Raw genomic sequence first — 25,820 nt, forward strand, 5'->3', positions numbered from 1 at the left:
ACCAAAGTGTCACTGGTTCGATTCCCAGTCAGGGCACATGCCTGGGTTGTGGGCCAGGTCCCCAGTAGGAGGTGCTCAATAGGCAACCACACATTGATGTTTCTCTCCTTCTCTTTCTTCTTCCCTTCCCCTCTCTAAAAGTAAATAAATTTTTTAAGGTTTTATTTTATTTATTTTTAGAGAGAGGGGAAGAGTGGGAGAGAAATATCAATGTGTGGTTACCCCTCTTGTGGCCCAGACTGGGGACCTGGTCCGCAACCCAGGCATGTGCTCTAATTGGGAATCAAACCAGTGACCTTTTGGTTCGTAGCCCACACTCAGTCCACTGAGCTGCACCAGCCAAAACAAATAAAATCTTTTTTAAAAAAAGTAGAATTGCTAAGTCACATGACAACTGTGTTTAATTGTTTTGAGGAATTGCCGTATTGTTTTCTCCAGAGGCTGCACTAACTTACATTCCCGTAACAGTGCACCAGGTTCTGGTTTCTCCACATCTTTGTCACATTGTTAATTTGTTTTCGTTACAGCCCTTCTAATAAGTACGAAGCAGTATTTTATTGTGGATTTGATTTGCATTTCTCTAAGACTAATTGCGATTAGTATCTTTTCATGTGCACATTGGCCAAATGTCTATTCAGATCCCTTGTATATTTTAAAAGTAGGTTGTTGGTTGTCTTCTTGTTGCTGAGTTGTAGAATTCTTTACATATTCTGGGTTAAACCCTTATCAGACAATGATTTGGAAATAACTTTTCCCGTTCTCTAAGTTGTCTTTTCACTTGTTGTCTTTTGGTGCTTATGCTTTTGATGTCATGGCTAAGAATCCTTCACCAAATCCAAGATCACAAAAATTTACTTCTATTTTTTGTTCTCAGGGTTTTATTGTCTTAGCTTGTATATTTACGTTGTTGGTCCTTGATTAATTTTTTTATATTGTAGGATCCAACTTTATTCTTTTGGATCTAGAAATCTAGTTGGCCCAACACTATTTGTTGAAGAGACTATTCTTACACCATTGAATGAACTTGAGACCCTTGTTAAAAATCAGTTGGCTGTCAGTGGATGTATGAATTTATTTCTGGTTTCTTTTTTTTTTTTTTTTAATTTTTTAATTTTATTTATTTTCAGAGAGGGAAGGGAGGGAGAGAGACACAGAGAGAAACATCAATGTGCGGTTGCTGGGGGTCATGGCCTGCAACCCAGGCATGTACCCTGACTGGGAATCAAACCTGTGACACTTTGGTTCACAGCCCGCGCTCAATCCACTGAGCTATGCCAGACAGGATTATTTCTGGTTTCTTGATTCTATTCCATTGATCTATGTGCTTGTCCTTATTTCAGTACCATACTGTTTTGATTACTATAGCTTTTTAGTTAAGTTACAAAATTAGAAAGTGTGAATTCTCCAATTTCATTGTTTAAGAATCTGTTATTTAGCCCTGGCTGGTATGGCTCAGTGGATTGAGCACAGGCTTGTGAACCAAGGGGTCGCCAGTTTGAATCCTGGGAAGGGCACATGCCTGGGTTGCAGGCCAGGTCCCCGGAGGGGGGTGGGTCGCATGACAGGCAACCTCATATTGATGTTTCTCTCCCTCTTTCTCCCTCCCTTTCCCTCTGTCTATGAAAATAAAAAAAAAAACCTGTTGTTTAGCCCTGGCCAGTATGGCTAAATAACACTAGTTTAACATCATCCCATAATGAAGCTAAATTATGGGATGGATGATCATCTCGTAGCCAAAAGGTTGCAGGTTCGATCCCCAGTCTGGGCACATACCAGAGGCAACTCATCAATGTTTCTCTCTCACATTGATGTTTTTCTCTCACCCTTCCTCTCTTCTTTCCTCTCTCTCTAAAAGCAATGAAAAAATTGTCCTCGGGTGAAGATAATAAAATATCTTTTTTTTTTTATTTAAAAAGAATTTGTTGTTGCCCTGATTGGTGTGGCTCAGTGAACTGGTAGTCATCCTGCAGGCCAAGGGGTCACCAGTTCGATTCCTGGTAGGGGCGCATGCCTGGGTTTCTGGCCAGGTCCCGGTTGGGGGTGTGCGAAAGGCAGCCAATCAATGTTTCTCTCCCTCTCTTTCTCCCTCTATTTTCCTCTCTCTAAAAATAAATAAATAGTTTTTTTTTTTTTTTTTTTTTTTTTTTTTTAAGTGTCTGTTGTTTAAGCCCTGGCCCTGTAGCTCAGTCAGAGCATTGTCCTGATACTTCAAGGCTGGGTTCTGTCTGTGGTCAGAGCACATACAAGAGTCAACCAATAAATGCATAAATAGGTGGAACAACAAATCAGTCTCTCTCTCTCAAAAATTAATAAAAACATACTTTTGGGTGAGGATTAAAATAAATAAATAAAAATAAAACTACCATATGATCCAGCAGTCCCACTAACATTTTTTAAAATATGCAGATTCATTTTTAAAAATCTGTATTAGTGGGCCCACACAGTTCAAACCCATGTTGTTCAAGGGCAGGTGTACATTTTTATGTGGAGTCTAAAAAACAGAACTTACAGAAACAGAGAGTAGTAGATCAGTGGTCGCCAGGGGCATGGTGGGGAAGATGGACAAAGGTGGTCAAAGGTACAGACTTCCCATTGAAAGGTAAGTTCTGGGGATCTGAGATATGGCACGGTAACTATAGTTATACTGTATTATATACTTTAAAGTTGCCAAGAGAGTAGATCTTAAAATTTTACCATTAAAAATATAACCATTCAAGGTGATGGATATGTTAACTAACCTTATTGTGGTAATCACCTTGCAATATAGAAGTATATCAAATCATCACTTTGTACACTTTAAACTTACACATTATTATGTGTCAATTATATCTCAGTAAAGCCAGGAAAAAAATTTAAGGTGTTGTGTGCCATTTTCACTGCATGTGACATTTGTACTGATGTTTTAAAAGCAATGGTGGGTAAAACTGTTGGTACCTTAGCCCAAATCAAGACAATGGCACCGAAGTGTACTAGTAATCCATGTATTCTTATTTTTCACCACCACTCACTCATTGCTGAAAAAAAGATGCTAGTTGCATTTAAGAATGTCCCTGATGTAATAGCACAAATTCAACCCTTGAAAATGTGTCAGGAGGAAAATCACCTTGTGGGCATAAGTAACTTGCAAAACTAGACATGTTTTTAAATTGACACAGTTTTTACTTGAAAGAATGGCTGACAGAAAAACTCGTTTTTCTGAATGACTTACCTAAGTCATTCAGACTTAGGTATTGGCCACACATTTTCTCCAAATGCATGAAGTCAGTCAGTATTTGTTGCCAATGATACAATTTTAGCTTTCAAGTGAAAAGAGAATTTCAGAAAACTTGTATATACCACTTAATGCTCAACAACGTTCCAAAAAGTTTGTAATAGAATAAAATAGGGCAGGATGGGGAGCCAGACCAACATAAAAATGGTTAAATTATGATATATTTATACAGTGAAAAAATATAACAGGAAAAATGAATGACATACAGCTCCATGAAAAACATGGGTGAATCTTAGAAACCCAGTGGAGTCGAGGAAATTCCCAGAAGACTAAATACAGTAAGATACTATGTTTAGGAATATACTTATGTAATTAAAAACAAATACAAAGATGATAATTCAGGATAGCATTTTCTTTTGACTGGAGTTGGAATGGAGATGAAGAAATAGGGGAAGAATCCGCAACTGAATTCAGTATATTGATAATGTTCTTAGATTTGGTGGTGGGCTTACAGAACTCACTGTATTATTTTGCTTGGTAACATTTTTTTTGTATATATCAAATATTACAGATTAAATTTTTTAGTTAAAAAATGGCTGGTGGGCATATGGATCATTGTAAAAAGATATATCATATTCCACTGAATTGTATGTACTCTAATTATTTCACCTGTCTAGGTTAAATATATTCGAGTTTATTGGGAAAGTCATACAACTTTTCTGTCTTGTCATGGAGGTGATCATAGCATGTGAGCATTTAACCACATGCTTTTCTAACATCTCTGTGAAGTAGGAACTATTATGTCCCTGTTTTAAAGATGAGATCCTGAGGCACTGAGATTAAAGCAGTTTATTGAAGGCTTGCATAGCTAAGAAGTAGAAAAGCCAGAATTTGAACCCACGCAGTCTGGCTCCAGGGCTTATACCTTTGACTACTATGCTTAATATCAATTGCTATAATTACACTTATTTAACCAGCTTACTATGATTAAAGATAACTGTGTGTGCTGGTAGTGTCAGAGATGTCAGGTGCCATTACTGAGATTATTAGGCCTCCTTGAGAATCTGTGGTCTTCCTGAGTGGGGGGCTGGGTAGGGACAGAAGCCCAGTGGGAAAAAAATCCTGTCTTAAGAGCCTTTGTTAATGTGTTTGTATCTTCTCTTCTAGAAACCATGGCAAGCCCAGGGAAAGACAATTATCGAATGAAGAGCTATAAGAACAATGCCCTAAACCCTGAGGAAATGAGGCGAAGAAGAGAGGAAGAGGGCATTCAGCTTCGGAAGCAGAAGCGGGAGCAGCAAGTGGGTTAACTCACATTCTTTTTTTGTTTGTTTGTTTATTGAATAAATTTTTTAAAGATTTTATTTATTTATTTTTAGAGAGGGAAGGGAGGGAGAAAGAGAGACAGAGAGAGAAACATCAATGTGCGGTTCCTGGGGGCTGTGGCCTGCAACCCAGGCATGTGCCCTGACTGGGAATTGAACCTGCGATGCTTTGGTTCAAAGCCTGTGCTCAATCCACTGAGCTACGCCAGCCAGGGCTTTGAATATATATATATTTTTAATACATTGTATTGATTATGCTATTACAGTTCTCCCATTTCCCCCCTTTATTCTCCTCCACCCTGTATACCCCCCTCACCTGCATATCCCCCCTTTAGTTCATGTCCATGGGTTGTACATATAAGTTCTTTTAACCAACTATTCTTAAGTGTACTGTTTAGGGAAAGGACCTAGATGCCACAGTTGGCTTCCACCTTGCACTCTCACCCTCCCTTTAGGAAAGAGGCTAAGCTGCTATGTTTGATAGTTTCCTTTGTTGTAAAGAAATGTTGGAAGCTTTAAAAAAGAGAAAATCAAGCCCTTATTTTTCCATAATTTAGAACAATTAAGACATCATTTGTGTCTTCAATGTAACTTACTAGTTCTGGCCCCTTGTTGCCTTCTTCCATCCTACCCTATAGTGACTATAGTATAGTCAGTGTAAGCCTGGCCTTTGGTTCCCAGCTCCAAGCCTGGCCCTTTAAGAGGTTCATCAGCTATTCTCAGCTGCCTTGCTTCTGTTTATTGGGTCCATTCTTTGTAAGTCATTCTAGGCCTGAAAATATATTAATGGCTCATCATTTATGCTCTGCCACACACTCATAAAATTGGTGCCTAGCCCAGACTGACAAGCAATCACTTAACTTGCTTTTGCCTACCCTCCTGCTTTACCATTATTCCTTCCCTTCAAAGTCTCTTATACTCTTCACCTTTTACGCAGAGGCCATTAGAATCTTTAAAGATTTTTTTTACTTATAAAAATGCTCCCTTAGCCATGGCTAGGTAACTAAGTTGGTTAGAGCACTGTCCTGATATACCAAGGTTGTGGGTTCAGTCCCCAGTCATACAAGACAAAACACAAGAATCAACCAATAAATGCATAAATAAGTAAAACAACAAATTGATGTCTTTCTCTCTGTCTCTCCCTCCTTCTCTTACCCTCTCTCTAAAATAAATAAGTTTTTTTTTAAGTTTAAAGTTTTAAAAAAAAATTTTAATGATCCCTTAGCCCTGGCAGGGTAACTCAGTTGGTTAGAGCATCATCCCAGTACACCAAGGTTGCAGGTTCCATACAAGAATCAGGGTACATACAAGAATCAACCAATGAATGCATAAATAAGTGGAACAGTAAATTGATGTTTGTCTTTCTCTCTCCCTCCCTTCTCCTCTCTCTCTAAAATCAATAAATAAAAATAAAAATGGTCCCTTAAAAAATACAATAAATTAGGTATAATAAAAAGTAAAGCCCTTGAACATCTTTCCATGTCAGTATGTTAAACTTGGCATTTTCTCAACAATGCTAGCATCTCCTCGACAGTTATGCCATAATTTAACATTGGGTCATTCTTTGATTTTGTTCTTGTGTTTGTTTCAGTGAGTAGTCTTACCACCATCTCTTCTCCTTACTTGCAGCTTTTTAAACGGAGAAATGTGGAGATGATTAATGAAGAAGCCGCCATGTTCGACAGTCTCCTCATGGACTCTTATGTGAGCTCTACCACTGGGGTAAGGCCCTTGCTTCACGCAGGCCTGGCACGTACCTGCTTCTGCAGAACAGAAATTGAGCACTTCACATCATTTAGTCGTTTCGCTGACAGCCATGCTAAGCTCTTTCTTCCATGGGCCCTTTCGTAGCTGGTCAGCTTTAAGAGTCAACAAGGATTCATCTCTGATCGAGGCACCTGAGGAAACATTTAAGGAAAGCTGTCAGTTGCCTCAGAAGTTAGGAATCATTTTCAAATGTCCCAACTTGAAGCAGCCATGGACTAAACAAACACCTTCTCCTGAGCCTGTCCGTTTGGCCGTCGTCTTGCCCTCAGCTCATTACAAAGCAGGGTGCCACACAGGATTATGTGCTCGTATCTGGCTCTAGTGTTGGTTTGCAAAGCCTTGAACCTCTTTTGTGTTCTAGGAGAGTGTGATCACAAGAGAGATGGTAGAGATGCTCTTTTCTGATGACTCTGACCTGCAGTTAGCAACCACACAGAAATTCCGGAAACTGCTCTCCAAAGGTACAAAGCCCGTCCTCCCCAGAGACTCCCTACATGATTTAGTGTCTTGTCTCAGCCCACTCCCATTCACTTGTTCTGCTCTGGTCCTACTGGCTTTGGTGTTTATATAAGCCAGGCACATTTTCACCTTTGCACTGGCTATTCCTTCTTCCTGATAGCCTCTACTTGACATATCTATGTGACAGCTCCCTCACTTCTATGATCAGATTCTACCTTCTCAGCAAAGCCTACCCTAGCACCCTATTTAAAATTCCAGGCCATCCCCTCACCGTCAGCATTTTTAAGCTTCTTACCCTGCCTTACCTGTTCTTTTTTCCCCTCATTATACTCACTACCTTTTATCATAATAGAATGTCTGTCCTCACTAGGACATAAGCTCTTTGAGAGCAGAGACTAGGTTTTGTTCACTACTATATCCTCAGTACTTGGAACTGTGCTCAGCACAATGTGCGTGCTCAGTAAAAAGGTGGTAGTAAGAGTACTTCTTGCCTCAGTATATGAAGCAGTCCTCCCAAGAAAAGAATGCTGGTTTTAGAAGGAAAATGTCCAGATTAGCATTGCTCATCCCGTCAGCCGTCTTCTTCTCTCCCTTACTTCCCTACTTGCTTTGGTAAGTAAAATTACTTACTTGCTTAGGTCCAGTAAGCCAAAGGCGAGCATACTTAAATTAGGATGGGCTTTACTCTTTAGCATACCATCTGTATCATACAGTTCAACAATGACCTACCGTTGTTAAAACCACCTCACCGAAAGGGCGTTTGGGAATATTTATTTATAAGGATGGCCAGGTATACATAGGAAGGATGTTGGGTGGACTCCAATGAGTTCATCTGCTGAAGCCTATCCTGAATTTTTCTCTCCTTCCTTTCTCCTCTTCCAGAGCCTAGCCCTCCGATAGATGAAGTTATCAACACTCCAGGAGTGGTGGATCGGTTTGTGGAGTTTCTGAAGAGGAAGGAGAATTGTACATTACAAGTGAGACCTGGGGTGGAGGGTGCCAGATGAAAGCCCTCCTTTCAAGAAGTTACAGTGGGATGCTTCTGTAGCCATTTCTCTCAGGAAATAGACAAGTAATAGGAGGAAACATTTAAGAGAAGCTATTGCTATCAGTTTATTGCCTCAGAAGTCTTGGCCTCAAACAGGAGAGCCCAGGTCTCTTCCAGATAGTCTCAAAGGAAAGATAAAAGAATATTACAAATTGATTGTTCAGTTATAAATCAGAGGTTCTAGTCAACTTCCACATTACCTGTGTGACCTCAGGCAAATCATCTAGCCTCTCTGGGTTTCTCTTCTCAGGCGTGGTTGGTGGGCCGGTCTTTTAGTACTCACAGAAACGCAGCTGAAAGGGACTTGGAGAGCTCCATCGCACTCTAATCCTGGTTTCAGAAATGAAAAGTGAAGCTTGAGAAATAAAAAAGGGATTCGTGCAGGACTCAGGGGTACTATAGCTAAGTGCAGGAATGGTCATGGGTCATTGAAGCCCAGTTCTGGCTTCCCATACTGTTATGTCACTATGGGTACCTCTTCCTACCATTTAAAGGGGGAGAGGAAAAGGCTTGTGTTTTGATTTTTTTAGTCAGGAGCGAGAGACTTACTGCTGTGAGCCACCTGGTAGGCATGGCGGCCCTGTCTAGAATGACCTGTCAATCATGGCTTGATCTCGCTTTCAGTTTGAAGCTGCCTGGGCTCTGACGAACATTGCCTCTGGAACCTCTCAGCAGACCAAAATTGTCATTGAAGCAGGGGCTGTCCCCATCTTTATAGAGCTGCTTAACTCGGACTTTGAGGATGTACAGGAACAGGTAATGCTCAAATTTGGCTTAAATTTTTTTAAGATTTTATGTATTTATTTATTTTTAGAGAGGGGAGAAGGGAAGAAGAAAGAGAGGGAGAGAAATATAGATAGATTGCCCCTCTCACACCGCCAACTGGGAATAGGCCCTGCAACCCATGCATGTGCCCTGACTGGGAATCAAACTGGTGACTGGTTAGCAGGCTAGTGCTTAATCCACGGAGCCATACTAGTCAGGGTTCAAATTTGGCTTAATTCTTTTTTTTTTTTTAAGATTTTTTACTTATTTTTAAGGAGGAGGAAGGGAGGGAGAAAAAAGAGGGAGAGAAACAGCAATGTGTGGTTGCTTCTCACCACCCCCATCACCCCCACTGGGGATCTGGCCTGCGCAACCCAGGCATGTGCCCTGACTGGGAATCTAACTGGTAACCCTTTGGTTCACATGCCTGCGCTCAATCCACTGAGCCACACCAGCCAGGGCAAATTTGCCTTAATTCTTGATGGTACCTGTGGTATAATAAAAAGTATATTTGGTCTTTGCTTCCAGTTCTGGCAAAGAGCTCTTAAAAACCGTAGAATTTTCTGAGTGATAGTAGTGTCTTCTGTTATTTATAACGAGTCCCTTTGGAACACACCTGAGTCCATGATAATTTGATGACTCAGACTGGGGCTCCTCAATAATCTCAGAATTGGGGGTGAGGTAGCTGGTCATCAGAAAGACAAGACATAGGATTCGTAGTGGGAACTCTCAGACCCACCCCTTCAGCCTTTTCTACACCTCCATCCCAACTTCCCACCTTCATTTAGCTTTTTCTGAGTTGTAGCCATTGTAATAAACTGGTACATGTTGTTTTCCTGAGTTCTGTGAACCTCTAGTGAATTACTGAACCTGAGGAGGGCATTGTGGGAACTCCTGAATTTAGAGACCCCCCAGTGGGTCAGAAGTACAGGTGGCACCTGGGGATTGCAGCTAGTGTCTGAAGTGGGGGCACTCTTGTGGAACTGAACTTTAACCTGTGAGATCTGTTCTAACTCGGAGAGTTAGAATTTAATAGAATTATTGGGCAGTTGGTATCAGATAATTAGTTGTTGGTGTGGAAAAATCTCCACACATTTGGCATCAGAGATGGTAGTGGAAAAAAGACACCACAGTACCTGTTTCTCAGTACCTACCGATCACAGAGATAAAGATACAACTTCCATTTCTTCCACTGGCATTTTGCTGTTGGGATAGAAGTGGAGCATGGTAATGGGGTCCATTACAGTAAGGTCAATTCTATGAGACTACAAGAAAGCAACTTTTTTTTTTAAGATTTTATTTATTTTTAGAGAGAGGTGAAAGGAAGGAGAAAGAGAAGAAGAGAAACATCAATCTGTGGTTGCCTCTGGCATGCCCTAAACTGGGAACCTGGCCTGCAACCCGGGCATGTGCCCCAACTGGGAATCAAACCAGTGACCCTATGGTTCACAGGCCTACACTCAGTCCACTGAGCTACACCAGCCAGGGCAGAAAGCAACTTTTGAATCACTTTCTCCTTTTCTGGGGAGTGGAGATAGAGGGGTCTGGGTTTGATTTCTGTGTACAAAGGTCAGTCTTTCTTTGCCACTGATCCAGGAACTCTCAGAAGGAAGGCCCTCATAGAGCAAGTGCTCAAAAAGATGTCAGCAGGGATGGTATCTGAGCTAACTTAGTGTGTCTCAGACTTGATATGTTTTTCATCCTGATTATCGGTGGGTACTCACTCTGTAGTTATGAGTATAAAGTACTCAAAGAAGCCACTAGGCTCCGTGGGTGACAGTGTCATCATCCCCTTTTCAGGCAGTCTGGGCACTGGGAAACATAGCTGGAGACAGCTCCGTGTGCCGGGATTACGTCCTGAACTGTTCCATCCTTAATCCTCTGTTAACGTGAGTAATTCATGATCATCTGTACCTGGGCCTCTATAGGACAGCTTACCTTAAGATGATAAGTAAATACAAAAATGCTAAAAGTACATTTCAATTGCCAAAGTAAAAGACAGCTATCTTTTAAGAGCAAGACTCATGTGCCAGTGGTCTGTGCCAAGGAGACCTCGTGCTTCTTCACTTCAGGGCACTGTGGAATTTCGTGTGGGTCATACCTGCCTTGTTTTGAGCCAGGGAGAAAGGCAGGATTAGCCCATCTGAAAAACCCAGCCTTCTCTACAGTGTATATTGGTTTGTTTATGAGTTTGTGCATAGGTACATTGGAGAGTTCTGTTTGAGGCACTCCATGAGAGGTCAAAGACCCCATGAAAGATCATCTAGATCCTCCCATCCCTCCCTCCCTTACCATTAAAGTAGAGCTACAGTACATCTAAACAAAATAGATGGACGAATTGTTCTTCAGAGCTCACAGTCTCAGAGGCTACCACTATAACTCTTCTTGGGCCCTTCACAGAAAATACACCTTCAACTTCCATTTCCAAAGAGAACAAGTACTTCTTGTTTAGAACTTTTGGCCATAGTTAGGGGCACAGTATGTCCTATCTTCAAAGCTTTGCAGGCTTTCTTAAGATCCAGCCCTCTGTTTGCCTTATTAACTATGGTCTTAACTAGCCATGGCGCTGGTCCTAATCCTCTGGCCCAGATAGGCACTTAACTTAGTTCAACGGGTAGGAAGAAACTGAGGCTGCCTGAGTCTTAGGGCCCTGCTTGGATTTGCTCCTGGGATTTATTGGCAACAACTCTATGCAAGGACATCATTGCTCAGGATCTGGTTTTGCTTTTTCTTTCAGACTCCTTACAAAGTCCACACGACTAACAATGACACGGAATGCAGTCTGGGCCCTGTCGAACCTCTGCCGAGGAAAGAACCCACCTCCAGAATTTGCAAAGGTGAGAGAGAGCTTCTGATTGGTTCCTGAGGGGGACAGCAGGTTTCTTCATATGAATGAGTATGTATATGGGAGTTTTCAAGTCCATGGAGAACCTCTTAGAGTCTTTCAATCCAGGCCTCCAAAGAGGCCATTGTCAATGAAGTAGGTGATCTCATGTGCATGGACAATAAAGTGGAAAGTTAGGCCTGATGGTTTAATGTAGTAGAGGTCTCCAGGGCTCAGAATTACTTGAAGGGCGGGGGCAGCAGTGTCAGTAGTAATAGTAGAGCTGATGAGCTATGAACCCCTCTCACTCTGCTTCCAACAGGTATCCCCTTGTTTGCCTGTGCTGTCTCGCCTTCTCTTCAGCAGCGACTCAGACTTGCTGGCAGATGCTTGCTGGGCCCTTTCTTATTTGTCCGATGGCCCCAATGAGAAGATCCAGGCAGTCATAGACTCTGGAGTCTGCAGGAGATTGGTAGAGCTTCTAATGTGAGTGGTCTCGGAAAGGGTACAGATTCCCTAATCCTCTCCACGCTCAGAGTAAAGAGCTGCTGCCCTGTTCCCAGGTCTGGAGCCGTGAGCGTGCTCTCAGCCGTGGTGGTCGTGAGGGCTGACTGCTGTGTGCTGGCCTCTTACTCACCACATCTTCCTCCTCCGCAGGCATAACGATTACAAAGTGGCTTCTCCTGCACTAAGAGCTGTGGGTAACATCGTCACTGGGGATGACATCCAAACCCAGGTAAGGAGGAGGAGAGCTGCCTGTGGACAGAACCCTTCCCTGCCAAAGACGAGGAGAGGCAGCATGGTCTAGGAGAGAAGACATGGGCTTGAGTGGGAAAGTCCAGCTCTGCCACTTACTATACAATCACGAGCAACTTGGTTACTTGCATTTTTTCTATAAATTGAAAGTTAGTCGTTATCCACTCTGTGCTTTTGAAGGAACACTAAATTAACCTGACTTAGTACCCGGAGCATTGTAAGGTAATTAACAGTTTTTGAGTCCTGGTCCCTTCAAAATACTCGAAGCTATGGAACCTTACTTCTGCTTCCTAGACCTTTAGGATCCCTTGGACGCTACCTCATGTTAATCTCGTGTTAATAGTACCTCCAGGGAGGGCACTGCGAACAGGGTTTCCTTCTGTTCAAAGGCTGGAGATCTGGGTATTCTTTGGTTCTTGAGTAGTTGGCATAATTTGGGGGGATTCTTGACATTCTCTTACAGGTGAGAAATCTCACTCAAACCCACATTCTCATTTTCTAGGTCATTGTTATGTGTGCATGCATGAGTAAATATTCACAACATAAAACTCACCACTTTAACCATTTTCAAGTGTGTGTTTCAGTGGCATTAAGTACATTCATATTGTTATTCCACCATCACCACTAGCCATTCCGTAGTTTTTTAATTTCATACTGAAAATCTGTACCCATTAAATAATAATTCCTCATTCCCCCTCTCTCCCAGCCCCTGGTAACCACAGTACTACTTTCTTTATGAGTTTGACTACTCTAGGTACCTCATATCATTGGAACCATGTATGTTTGTCCTTTTGTGTCAGTTTATTTCATTTAGCATGTCTTTGAAGTTCATTCATATTGTAGCACTTGTCAGACCTTCATTCTTTTTTATGTCTGAGTAATACTCCGTTGTGCTCACACACCACGTTTTGTTGATCTGTTCATCTGTTGATAGACACTTAGGTTGTTTTCACCTTTGGCTGTTGTGAATAGTACTGCATTGAACACTGACATTCAAGTTATTTGTTTGAATGTCTGCTTTCAGTTCTTTTGGATATTTACCCAGAAGTGGAATTACTGGATAATATGTTCATTTAGTGCTTAATATTTTATTTTATTTTTTAAAGGTTTTATTTATTTTTAGAGAGGGGAAGAAAGGGAGAGAAACATTGATGTATTGTTGCCTGTCACACATGCCCAACAGGGGATTTGGTTTGCAGGCCCATATTCAATCCACTGACTCACACTAGCCAGGGCTAGTGCTTAATATTTTAACAACACCCATAGGGTTTTGTGTAGTGGCTGCACCAGTTTACATTTTCACCCTCAAAGTACTGGGTTCTAGTTTTTCCCCTGGCCCTGTTAGCACTTCATTTTCTGGGCTCTTTGATAGTTGTCATCCTAGTAAGTGTAAAGCAGTGTCTCATTTTGGTTTTGATTTGGATTTTCCTAATGACAAGTGATGTTTGGTACCTTTTCATTTGCTTTTTAGCCATCTATATATCTTCTTTGAAGAAATGTCTATTCAAATCCTTTGCCCATTTTTAAATTGGGTTGCTTGGTTTTTTACTGTTGAGTTGTAGAAATTCTTTATATGTTCTAGGTATTAATCCTTATTAGGTATATGATTTGCATACAGTTTCTCTCATTCTGTGGTTTACCTGTTCATTCTGTTGATGGTATCCTTCGGATGCAGAAAAGTTTTCAATTTTGATTAATCCATTTATCTAATTTTTGGTTTGTTACCTGTGCTTTTGGTGCTCTAGGTCATTCTCAACTGTTCAGCGCTCCCTTGCCTCCTCCACTTGCTGAGCAGCCCCAAGGAGTCAATCCGGAAAGAAGCTTGCTGGACCATTTCAAATATTACTGCTGGCAACAGGGCTCAAATACAGGTAGAACAAGTGGGAGGGAGGTCAGGGGGCAGGGATGTCAGGTGAGAAGGCATAGGGACATGAGAGGTTTTAGAATATTTGTTTCTAGAAGAGTTTGTTTCCCTTTAGAAATTGGGGTCTGTGAGTGTGCTGTTCGTTAAAGATTCTGTGTAGCGGAAGCCAGGTTCCCCTGTAGCCTCTCAGCTATGTAACAAGACAAAGGGAGACTTCCAGGGAAGGAAGATGTGTAAATATTAGCTGATTTGTGGGCTGGATTTGATGTCTCTTCTTGAAGTGACTTGCTTTTTCCTTTTCACCCCACCCCAATCCTCTCTCAGGCTGTCATAGATACAAACATCTTCCCTGTGTTGATTGAAATTCTTCAGAAAGCAGAGTTCCGTACAAGGAAAGAGGCAGCCTGGGCCATCACCAATGCTACATCTGGAGGAACTCCTGAGCAGATCAGGTATCCCCTTTGTTACCCTCTCGGCTCACGGTTTACGTGTGGCCTCCAAACTGTTTTTCCTGGGATAGTCTGCCCCATCCAGCCGCAGTAGGTTCTAACTGATAAACTGCTGCAGGGTCACTGGCGGCTGGAATAGATACCTGTAGACCGTGTGCCTCTTTTCCCTCTGGGAAATAGAAACCTATGCACGTGCATCTGTCTCTCCTGTACCTCTTCGTGCCTGCCAGAGATACATGTACTTGCCAGTGCAAATCAAGGAGAACCATGCTTGCTGTGGTTCATCAGAGCAGGTTCTTTGGGAAATCATTTTTGGGAGTGATATGTGGGAAAAGCTAAAAGCTATTTTGAGTTTGTGTGTTTTGTAGGAGTGGCGGGAATTGGACAAGTGTCTTGCCCTCAGCAAGGAAAATATATTCAGTACAGTGCACACACCACTTAATGACAGAAATGCATTCTGAGAGTAGGCGATGTTGTCGTTGTGCGAACATCACAGAGTGCACTTACATAAACCAAGATGGCCTAGCCTGCGACACACCTAGGCTGTAGGGTGTAGCCTGCTGTTCTAGGCTGCAAGCCTGTACCACACGTTACCGCACAGAACAACACGAGATGAAATCAGGCACGAGAGAAAATGGTGTGATCCAGAGGCACGGGACGCACCAGGTGTGTGAGGCTGCTGCCAGCGTAACAGTAACTGTTTGACAGCAAACTCATTTTATGATGAGTAGAAAAAGGACACTTTAAAATAACGATAAAAAGTATAGTATAGTGAATACATAAAGTAGCAACGTAGTCATTTATTATCCTCATCAGATACTGTGTAATGTACATAATTGTGTATGCTTTACTTTGTACAACTGGCAGTGCAGGTTTGCTTACACCAGCAGCACCACAAACAAGTAATGTGTTGCACTGTGATGTTACAGTGATGGCTGTGATGTCACTAGATGATAGGAATTATTCAGCTCCATTATAATTTTATGGGATCGTCACCATACACGAAGCCCGTTGTTGACTAAAATTTTGTTTTGCAACACCTGACTGTATGAAGCTATACGAGAAAAGGCATAGTCATTAAGTTAATCTTTGAAGGGTAAATACTGGGTTGTAAAAGGCCTTTAGCCACCGAGCCACACCAGTCAGGGCGGCCTTTTGGATTAGAAAAGACATAAGTAAAGGTACAAGAACCAGACACTAGGAATCCTTTGCGTGTTTGGAATGGAGTGTCCTTAGAAGGGAATGATGAGAAGTGATACTAGGAGAGGAGGATAGGAGCCAGATTGGAGAGGGTCTGTATTGTCTCGGTAGAGCTTGGACTGTGAAAGTATTTACGCATGGAAATGATGTGTTTAGAATGGTAATGTTGCAGCAAGGAGACATTAGAGATGAAGAGGAGCAGTCTGCGGCAGACTTTCACATGGAAATGAACTAGACCAGAGATTTTCAACCAGTGTGCTGCAAGAATTTTTAAACATGCAATACTTGACTATTTAGTCACGGGCACTGACCTCTTTTCCCTTAGATTGCCAAATTAAAAAAAGAAAAATGACAACAGCTAACACAACAGTAGCCTTCTGGTGCACATGAATCAAAAATTTTTTTGGTCAGATCAGTCAAGATATATTTCTGGTGTGCCACAGAATTTTAGTAATTGGTTTATATGTTCCATGAGATGAAAAAGGTTGAAAATTGCTGAACTACACCATTAACACTGGGAAGGTGGAGAGATTCAGATTCAGGATAGGTGGTTGCGGAGGCTCAATGAGATTGGATCGCTCAGCATGTTGACATGTATGAGGGAGATCGTAGGCATCAAGCACCTCCCTTGACCTGCAATAATTTGGAACTTGCCTGGTCTCTCTGGTCCCCAGGTACCTGGTCTCACTAGGCTGCATCAAACCCCTGTGTGACTTGCTGACTGTGATGGATTCAAAGATTGTGCAGGTGGCTCTCAATGGACTGGAGAACATCCTTCGGCTCGGAGAGCAAGAGGGCAAGCGCAGTGGCTCGGGGGTGAATCCCTACTGTGGCCTCATCGAAGAAGCCTACGGTATGTGCCCTCTCCCAGTCATCATCTCTGCCTTAGGTAGAGAGGTTCTAGGTCAGAGTCTTGGGACGGTAGGTCTCCAGAGTTGTACACATATGTGAGGGTGTATGTTTTTTAGAGTCACCATTGAATGCAAGGTTCTTTTTTTTTTAAATGGATTTCATAGAGAGAGAGATTTGTTGTCCCACTTATTTACGCAGTCGTTAGTTCCTTCTTGCATGTGCCCTGACCAGGGATCAAACCCGCAACCGTGGTGTATTAGGGCAATGCTCTAACCAACTGAGCTACCTGGCCAGGGCCTGAAAGCAGGGTTCGATTCCACAGTTCCTTTTCCCTCTGAGGAACAATTAGATCTCTTCTTTCTGATGGTCTCTACCCAGTGAATAGATATGATACAGATGCAAAAGGAAAGCTCCAGAACTGATAATACAGTCAGGCACTGGAGGTGTGTTTTTAGCTGAGTTTCTAGCAAGTTCCAATTAGAGTGCAGAATGTACTCATCATTCATCTCTTGAGAGATTCAGAGAGGCTAATGATTTGCCCGGGTCACATAGGTAGTTAAACACAGAATCGGGACGAGAACCTCTGATTTATAACTGACATTTTGGTCTTTTTCCTTTGGGGTCAGGTAGTTTGGAGGGAAATGTTGGCTTTCCTCTTTCACAGCAAAAAGGGATCTGATCATGTTTGTGTTTATAAACAGCAACATACCTCAGGGAAAGAAAAACAGGTAAATGTTTCACAGAGCCATAGAAAAGCACTTGTGCGAGTTCACTCTGCCTCCTTCCTTCTGACACCACAGGCTTGGATAAAATTGAGTTTCTCCAGAGCCACGAGAACCAGGAGATCTACCAGAAGGCCTTCGACCTCATTGAGCACTACTTTGGCGTAGAAGATGACGATAGCAGCCTGGCTCCGCAAGTGGATGAAACGCAACAGCAGTTCATCTTCCAGCAGCCTGAGGCCCCCATGGAGGGCTTCCAGCTATAATGTCTGCCTCCGGGGAGGGGATGGGATGGGAAGCACCACCAACCAGCGGAAGAGCAGCCCTCCGGTGAGGGGGAAGCAGCCCCCACCGTCAGCCACCACACACCTCTGCTGCCCTGGAAACTGTGCTCTTGACCTGCTCCACCCCCTTCCCTGGAGGGAGCACCCTCTGGACAGACAGAACCATCTGAGGCTCACATTTGGGTTTTGTGACAAGAAGGGGACGTGTTGGGTTTTTCTTCCTCACACTATATTTTGGCTGCACATATGTCTTTAACCCAGGAGCCCAGGGGTAGACAAAGGAGGACTGAGGTAATCAATTTTGCACCTTTTTTATTTTTATTTTTTCTTTAGTGGTGACTTTGTCCCCTTTATCTTCCTTCATCCTTCCCAGTTCTCTGCCCTGATCTGTGTAACTCTTATCTTGGGTACTTGAGAAGGTGGAATATTCCAGAAATGGGGGTGGGATGGGAGGGGAGAAATCCAAAACAAAGTGTTCTTGCTCTGACAGAATATTAATCTTGTATGCTTGGATTGAGTTATTTAATTTTTTTTCTTTTGCACATTTTTCTTGTATTAAGATTGCTCTTTCCAAGAACCGTGAGTTCCTGGTTTTAGGAATCCCAGCTGCCAGCATTGTCTGGGACTAGAGGCTGAGGGGGGAGGTCACTGTGAGACAAAGGCCCTTCCTTCTCTTCCCTCTAACCCCTTCCCAGACCTCTTTAGTTTGGGAGATCCCCTCACTCTCCTGGGGCAAGTACACCCGTGGGAGTGGAGCAGGGGGCGCAGGCCTTTCAGACAGGGCTTCCCATGTGTCGCTACTGATCCCATGTTTCCTACCCACCTTCCAATGGTGCGACCCGACTTCATTTGTTTACTTGAAACTTCCCCTCAGAGATGAACGAGCCTCTGAGGTAGCTGTATTTCCTCCTAAGCATGAGACAAGGGGCTCTAGTCCTTCCTTCTCCCGAGGAGAAAGTCCTTGCTCTGGTGACCCATAGGTTGCAGAGGAGGTTGGAGCGAGAGTGTCCTGTATTGGGATAGCCAGGGATCCCTGCCTTTGGCCTTTCTTCCTCTTCTTCCTCTTCCATAGTTGGATCATGTATATTTTACTTCTAAAGGAGAGAATGTCAAAAAGTTCTGTATTTTTTTATATTCTGTATATTAAGTAGGTCAATCTTAATTGGTCTCGAGAGGAAGAACTGTTGTAATTTCTATAAGTAGGATACTGTGAGGAAGACCAAAAGGAAACGTGGAAGCTCCCTCACTCAGGAGGCCTGAGCTTGATCTTTTTCTTCTCTGCTTGGGTTCCGGGCCCCCACCTGGGACCAGCTTTAGCTCTGGAACCTTTACACAGCAGGTCAGCCTGGTCTTACTGTCCCAGCACCTGAAGGAAGCAAGGATGACCCAGGGTATGGTGAAGTCTACCACTGTAATCCTTATTGCTGAGCATCCCGCTTGCATCGGGAAACCCAGAAGCAGTCTGCCTTCTCAGATTTGGTGTCAAAGGCCCTTGTTCACATAAGTTAATGTACATGGTTCTTCTGTTACTATTACAGAAACGTGGCAGCCTCAGGTCTTTTGTGAGTTATTGTTATCTTCCCTGTTTGGAATCCTTGTACCTGGTTTGGGTTTTGCCCTTCCTTGTGACAATTGTAATCGTAATGTCTTTTTTTCCTCTTTGAGTAAAGTGAATGCAGTGCCACAGTGGCCTGCCTGTGCTTTGGTGGATTACATATGAGAGTAAAGCCCAGTTGTTGGGGGGTGGGGTGGAGAGAGTTGTCAGCTGCGTATAGACCAACCGTGAGGAGGCACAGTCTGCCTTGCCCCTGCGGTGCAGCTCCGGTCAGGCAGAGGTGCCCCGCTCAAGGTGTTTCTTCCCTTCCCCCAGAAACAGTGCCCTTCTCGCTCCCGTTTCTGCACACCTCCTCTGTCTCAGGTGAAGTCCATGCCCCTCTACTTACAGATCTAAAGTTCAGGTGCTCACTGTCAGCCATTGGTGTTGAATTTGCCCCTCCTTCTAGTGTGAGATCCAAGTCCACAGCCATTTTCCGAGAAAGGTGGTATGGGCTAAAGCTTTTCACTGAGAAGTCACACCAATGCTGGACCACCTTAGTGAGTCAGATGCTACTCTTCAGCTTGGGAACGACGACTGTCAACCCCCAGTCTCCCAGGCAGGCAAGAGGCAGGACCTTTTTCACATGGCCTGCGGACTCCCATTACAAAACTGTTCTACAGTTCAAGGGAAAACTCCACCCTCGCCCCACCCCAACCCTTGTCCAAAAGGGAAAGCACTTTACTAGGATCTACTTTGTACATCTCAAGCAATAGTTAAGTCCCTGGCATTGGGGCCAAATTCTTACTGTCAGACATACATATCCTGCTTTTCCCAACTATTCCCCAAAATCTATTTTCCCTTTTGCTCTGGGCCCTGTACCAGACGGAAGACTTTTGATCCTCGAGCTGCTGCTTAAAGTCAGTTTTCTTTAAGGACTTCAAAGGCTGAAGTCTCCCAGGGCACAATATGAGGACAGATTTCTCATCAGATAAAAGCGGCCTCCAGGAGCTTTCCTTCATTACTGTCTCCCTCAACGTGTTTTCCCATAATCTTCCTCCAACCCCTTTCCGTCAACAGGTGAAGTTCTTCCAGCCCACAGAGGGAGTGACATCATCTTTTGAGTCTCCTCCTCTCCTTTGGCCATCTTGGAAAGCAAAATAGTATTTCTTTAACCATGGCTTGACAGCCACTCTTCATGGGCAGCTCCCGTCGGACTCCAGACCCTGGCCTAGCTGAGGTCAGAGGCTTTCTGGTAGATTTCCGAGCAGATGTAGCAGGGATAGAGGGCTGCCAGCCTCCTGTAGGGAACAGCCTGATAATACATGGTTTTGGAGTCTTCATACTTTGTCACATGGCTGGTATGTCCATTTAAAAATCTTTGGTGGGGATGGAGGTGTAGATTAAGGGGACAAGGAACCTTTTTCTTAGCTAAAGTATTCAAATCCTGTTTTGAGTAATGCCAGCTATTCTTTATTGCCAGCCCCTCTAGGCTTCCCCTCTCCAGTTCGTCTTCTAGTACTAACAGGATCTCTGGTCTTAGAAGCTTGCCTTCAGTTCTGAGTGATCCCCAGTGACTACCCGGCCTTGGAGTTAACTGTATCTTCTGCTAGAACCACGTGGTGGGTTCCACCTTTAGCTGGCCAGCCTGGTTATTTGGGTCATTGGGGACAAATGACCCAAGGAACAGGTATTGATGACTTCAGCTTCCAGAGAGCCTTGTTCCCCATTACCTACAACCCTTAGATCTGTTCCTTCTACTCTCTTTGCCTTGGAAGCTACTTTCCAGGGGCTGCCCCCCCTGGGTTTTTTTGTTGTTGTTGTTTGTTTGTGTTTTTGGAGCTGAACTGCACAGATTATAGCTGCTACTGTACTGAGTCAGGGAAGAGCAAAAGAAGGCTCTCAGGCATAAACTTTCTATTTCTCTCAAGCCAAACCAGCTTAAAAGGAAGAACGGTCTACAGAGTGAAATGGGTTTCCATTTTCTCGTGTCTGCCTGCCTTTTCCCTACATCCTATTTCTAGCAAACTAGGAGGGAAGACGAATGCTGGGCAATACTTCCCTCCTCATCTACACACGCCTCTCTGAATGCCTCAGCGCATGTATGTTCAGGCCACATCTCTTCTCCCTGAGACCCACTCAGCTTGGTGTCCATCATCTTGGGTATTCTGTAGATTCATCTTATGGGCTCAGATTCTGGATTCTCAGTAGAAAGCAGAGAGCCACATTCTCCAGGTCCCTATACAAACTATAGGGACCTGTAGGGAAACTATAGGGACCTGTAGGGCTGGCGGGGGGGCCTCAGGAATGTGTATGACCACCTGCTTCCTTGGCTCACTAAACCACAGGAAAATGCTCATAACCAGTAGCAACATCTTCTAGATAGGACTATCCTAGGAATGAGTGAGTGCGAGACTGCAAAATCACTCACAGTAGGTTTTTTCATAGCCATTTTAGGATTCTATTCCAATATTGTCCAGTAATTTTTCTCTCTTACCTTTGGGGTTCTTTTGTTAGACCAACAAGCTATGGCTTGAATGTGGCCCTGTGGGGATCCATGTTGTGGGCACTAGCTACTCTTTGGCCAAGGCCGTCATAAATGATTTATCCTGTTGTCCAGCCACCAGACCCAGCCCCAGATTAAGATCATAGCAAGGGAAGAATTTGAGGTCAGTACCAACCAAGTCTGAATTAAAGCTGTTATTTTTTCCTCCGAGGGCATTTTGCCTCAGGTCTGGGCTGTTTGCAGAACCAAAACTGGGTATGAAAGAAGAGGCAGCATTAAATTTTGGGCCCAGAACACCGCAGGAGAGTTTGTGTAGTGTGTAGTTTGGGCCTCCCTTGCTATTTCTGGGCCAGCCTGGCTGCTGATATCCACATTAGAACATACCTGAACCCCTCTGCTAAATGCTAGTTCTGCTCCCCTATGTAGGTCAGATTATCAGCCCCTGGGTTTGAGGACAGAAAATCTTGCTATGCCCTGAAGGAAATCAAAGCTCTGATCCTGAGACAGGCTGGGAGCCTCAGACTCAGGATGGCTTAAAGAGTCCATCCACCTCTATGAGAACCCTCAGGCCCTGTAGTTGGGTATTGGCTCTTTAGCCAACTTTTGTGGGAACTGCCTTTGATTGAACCACTAAAGAAGTGAAGGGGTTATGAAGTCCCAGCCACCCAAGACAAACCGGATGTCCCTCGAAAGCAGCTTGGGTTACCAGCTACAGACCCTAGGAAGGTGAATTGAACCCTTTTTCTCACTGGCTTTTTCTTTCTGGATCAATTTGCTTTTAGTTTTCAAAGAACTATAAACTCTGGCTATTTTCTATATTCTCAGGACCCCTGGGTAGACAGACAAAGCTTGATTTCAGAGCAGACAGAGGCCAAGAAACCGTGGCATTGAGTGCGCTGAGTCCAGACAAATGATATTTATATACACATCCAAATTTGAAGAGAAATGTATTTCTTTAGGTTTCAAACACTGTAATAGATATAAAGCAAAAATAAAAACCTGTTGCAAAGTTCTAAATTGTCTTCTTTGGGATGATCCTAGACTGGATTTTTTTTGAAGTGAATGAAGAGAGGGTATTTAAACTTCTGGGCCTAACAGTGGAATTAAGAATTGCAATAGCCTACTCCTACTATAAAGATGTTTTTTAAAAATCAGCTTTATTGAAATATAACACATACAATAAATTGCACATTAAAATGTACATTTTGGTAGGTTTTGACATATGTACCCATGAAACCATCACGTCAATCGAGATAGTGAACCATATCCATCACCTCTAAAAGTTTCTGCATGTCTCTTAGGAACCCTTACTCAACCCCCAGCAACCACTGATCTGCATTTTGTCACTACAGCTCAGAGAGCCCATAAAGGTCTTACAGCTCACAGACTGTTTGAGAACTGAGGAGTTCTTGAACTTAATTCACTCCAGAAAACTGTTAAAGTGATTTGTGTGAAAACTGAATTTCCTGTTGAAACTGGTCATACAGGTATCAAGCATGAAGGGGTGGTCAGGTAGAGAATTGACACCCGAAGTTTTGTTACAACTGAGACATTTTCCTGTAAACAACTTGTTCAAGAACCAGTCAACTGAGGTTTGTACTTGGCTTCAGTTTAGAGCCATCCTTTTTTTTTTTTCTTTTTTTTTTAGAATTTTATTTATTTTCAGAGAGGGAAGGGAGGGAGAGAGAGAAACATCAATGTGCGGTTGCTGGGGGTCATGGCCTGCAACCCAGACATGTACCCTGACTGGGAATTGAACCTGTGACACTTGGTTTAGATCCATTCTTAAAGCAGCCAAAAAGTTGATTCAACCCAAAAGGAGGATTTTGGTTGGCTGATAATGTGTTTAAGGTTAGAGCATCGCGAAAGTTGCATTTTCAATCCCTGGTCAGGGCACATACTAGAAACAACCAATGGATGCATAAATAAGTAGAACAACAAATTGATGTCCCTCTTTTTCCTTTCCTCCCTCTCTAAAATCAATTTAAAATAAAATATAAAGTAAAAATGTCTTATCTTGAAAAAATATCTGGCAACACCAGTCCTGAACTTCTGCTTAAAAATCTGCAAGACCTCTGTTTGACCACAATCACCACCATTCCCAATGGTCTCGTGGCAGATTTTAATATTGTTGCTATTTCCTTTGATAGCAAAGAAGCAAGTAACTTTTTAACTCACGTTTATAAAATTTTATTCCTTGCATACTTACTCATTACCCAGCTGGCCCCTGTAAGCCACTGTTGATCCTTACGACATTACTCCACCTCTCACTGTGTTCTTGCTTATTATGTTCTTTACCTGCATCGAACAGCTTCTTCCTATGGAAATCCATCAAGGCCTGATTTATATATTAATTCCTCAACAGATTTCCAACATGCTTTTCCAGAAATAATCAGGCCTTGGTTTCTTGAGATCTGGATTCCAAAACTTCTGGGCTTGATTTTCACCATATTATTATACCATCTCACCTCTCAGTGTTACCTGGTAAACGTGAACTTGTGCTGCCTAAAGAAAGGGAAAGACCATTACCCAGGAGTCCCTAACTGGGAAAAAACACTTAACATCTTTTTCTTTTTTTAAGATTTTATTTTTAGGGAGGAGAAGGGAAGGAGAAAGAAGAGAGAAACATCAATGTGTGGTTGCCTCTCACATGCCCCCCACCAGGGACCTGGCCTGTAACCCAGGCATGTGCCGTAGACTGGGAATCCAACCAGCAACCCTTTGTTTTGCAGGCCGGCACTCAATCCACTGAGTCACACCAGCCAGGGTTTTTTCTATTTTTCTTATTGAGAGATTTGTTGTTGCATTTTAACATCTTTTTTTTTTAAGATTTTATTTATTTATTTTTAGAGAGGGAAGGGAGGGAGAAAGAGAGAGAAACATCAATGTGCAGTTGCTGGGTGTCATGGCTTGCAACCCAGGCATGTGCCCTGACTGGGAATCGAACCTGCAACACTTTGGTTCACAGCCCGCGCTCAACCCACTGAGCTACACCAGTCAGGGCAACTTTTTTTTTTTTAATTAAAAAAAATTTAGTTGTACTTTTTCCATTACTATTTATCCTCCCATAGCCCCTTCCACCTCCACCCACCCACCCCTGCAATCACCATACTGTTGTCCAGAAGTAATATTTCACATCCTAAGGTCCCTAAAACACTGCTGATTTGCACAATTAAAACATTCTCTGCCCCCAGAAATCCTAGGCTTTAGGCCCAGAGGATTTAGCCAACAGATCTTGTAATGTTCATTGATTTGCTGGCAAATAATTTCAATGCCTAATGCTGTAATAGAACTCTATATCCAGGCGCGGAGAGCTAGGACAGACTGCATGCAGAGCACTGGAAGACGCTGAAGTAATCTTTGGGCTGGGCTTCAAAAGATTGGTTTTTGCCAGAAAAAAATATTTTGGAAGCTGAATAGCCACTGCAAAAACCTGGAAATAATAAAATATCTGGAGCAAAAATACCGCAGAGGGGGTGGGCAGGATTGGCAGGAAATCGAAGCCAGGCATGTACGCATTAAATTCTATGAATGTGGATTGTTGGTTTTCATTCCATCATCTATATGCAACTGGATAAAGAATTATCTCACATTTGGAGAAAAGTTTGACTTTTTTTCACTTTTATCCCCTGTGCAAAAGGAGGGTGGGTCAGTCCGAGAAAAGGCTCAGGAGTCTGCTGAGGCTAAAGTTCTTAAAGGGTCACCTCAACCCCTTCCTAAGAGGGACTCGTGCTAGTAATGGAGAGGGGGAAAATACATACTTTCACAAGTTTTTAGTTAACTCCTCCTCAGGGTAAGTGGGCCATGAGGGTTATTCCTTCTAAGTGGGAGGCAGGGTGTGCAGGAGTTCCGGACTTCCTGCTCTAACCACTCAATAGCGATGTGACCTTGGAAAAGTTATTTAACATTTGCTTACCGTCCTCACCTGTAAAATAGGAATAACAAGTAGTAGTTATCTTGATGAGTAGTTCTGAGAGTGAAGCTAATACCTAACGGTAAAACACGTCGTCAGCACTCAGAGAACTGCTATTGTTATTAAAAGCTTCTATTTGAATACGGAAATTGAGGCCCTGGGAGAGAAAAGAATGCCTAGTCACAGAGCAAATGAGGAACGAAGTTAGGACTGCAATACAGGTCCCCTGCTTCCCTGCCCAGTATTCTGTCTCTCGTCCTCAGCTCCTAGACGGCCATACGTGTTCACAACAGAGAGAGGAAGGGTAGTGAAAGTATGCAAGAGAGAAGAGCCAAGCGCAA

The 25,820-nt window shown here is 43.1% G+C and overlaps 1 protein-coding gene across 1 annotated transcript in view; it reads left to right on the top strand.

Moving 5' to 3' along the window:
- KPNA6 (karyopherin subunit alpha 6) overlaps window positions 1–20,043 on the top strand; it is a 40,765-nt gene extending 20,722 nt beyond the window's left edge. Inside the window, exons 2-14 of the mRNA XM_028511224.2 lie at window positions 4,379–4,512; window positions 6,166–6,258; window positions 6,665–6,764; window positions 7,645–7,739; window positions 8,435–8,566; window positions 10,376–10,464; window positions 11,313–11,412; window positions 11,722–11,885; window positions 12,057–12,135; window positions 13,901–14,026; window positions 14,344–14,471; window positions 16,343–16,521; window positions 17,321–20,043. Of these exons, the coding sequence (XP_028367025.1) occupies window positions 4,379–4,512; window positions 6,166–6,258; window positions 6,665–6,764; window positions 7,645–7,739; window positions 8,435–8,566; window positions 10,376–10,464; window positions 11,313–11,412; window positions 11,722–11,885; window positions 12,057–12,135; window positions 13,901–14,026; window positions 14,344–14,471; window positions 16,343–16,521; window positions 17,321–17,508 (1,607 nt within the window). The 3' untranslated portion in view covers window positions 17,509–20,043. The remainder of the gene's footprint in view (window positions 1–4,378; window positions 4,513–6,165; window positions 6,259–6,664; window positions 6,765–7,644; window positions 7,740–8,434; window positions 8,567–10,375; window positions 10,465–11,312; window positions 11,413–11,721; window positions 11,886–12,056; window positions 12,136–13,900; window positions 14,027–14,343; window positions 14,472–16,342; window positions 16,522–17,320) is intronic.
- Window positions 20,044–25,820: the final 5,777 nt, after the last annotated feature.

The sequence above is a fragment of the Phyllostomus discolor genome, chromosome 5 (assembly GCF_004126475.2).
Source record: "Phyllostomus discolor isolate MPI-MPIP mPhyDis1 chromosome 5, mPhyDis1.pri.v3, whole genome shotgun sequence".
NCBI classification, from domain to species: domain Eukaryota; kingdom Metazoa; phylum Chordata; class Mammalia; order Chiroptera; family Phyllostomidae; genus Phyllostomus; species Phyllostomus discolor.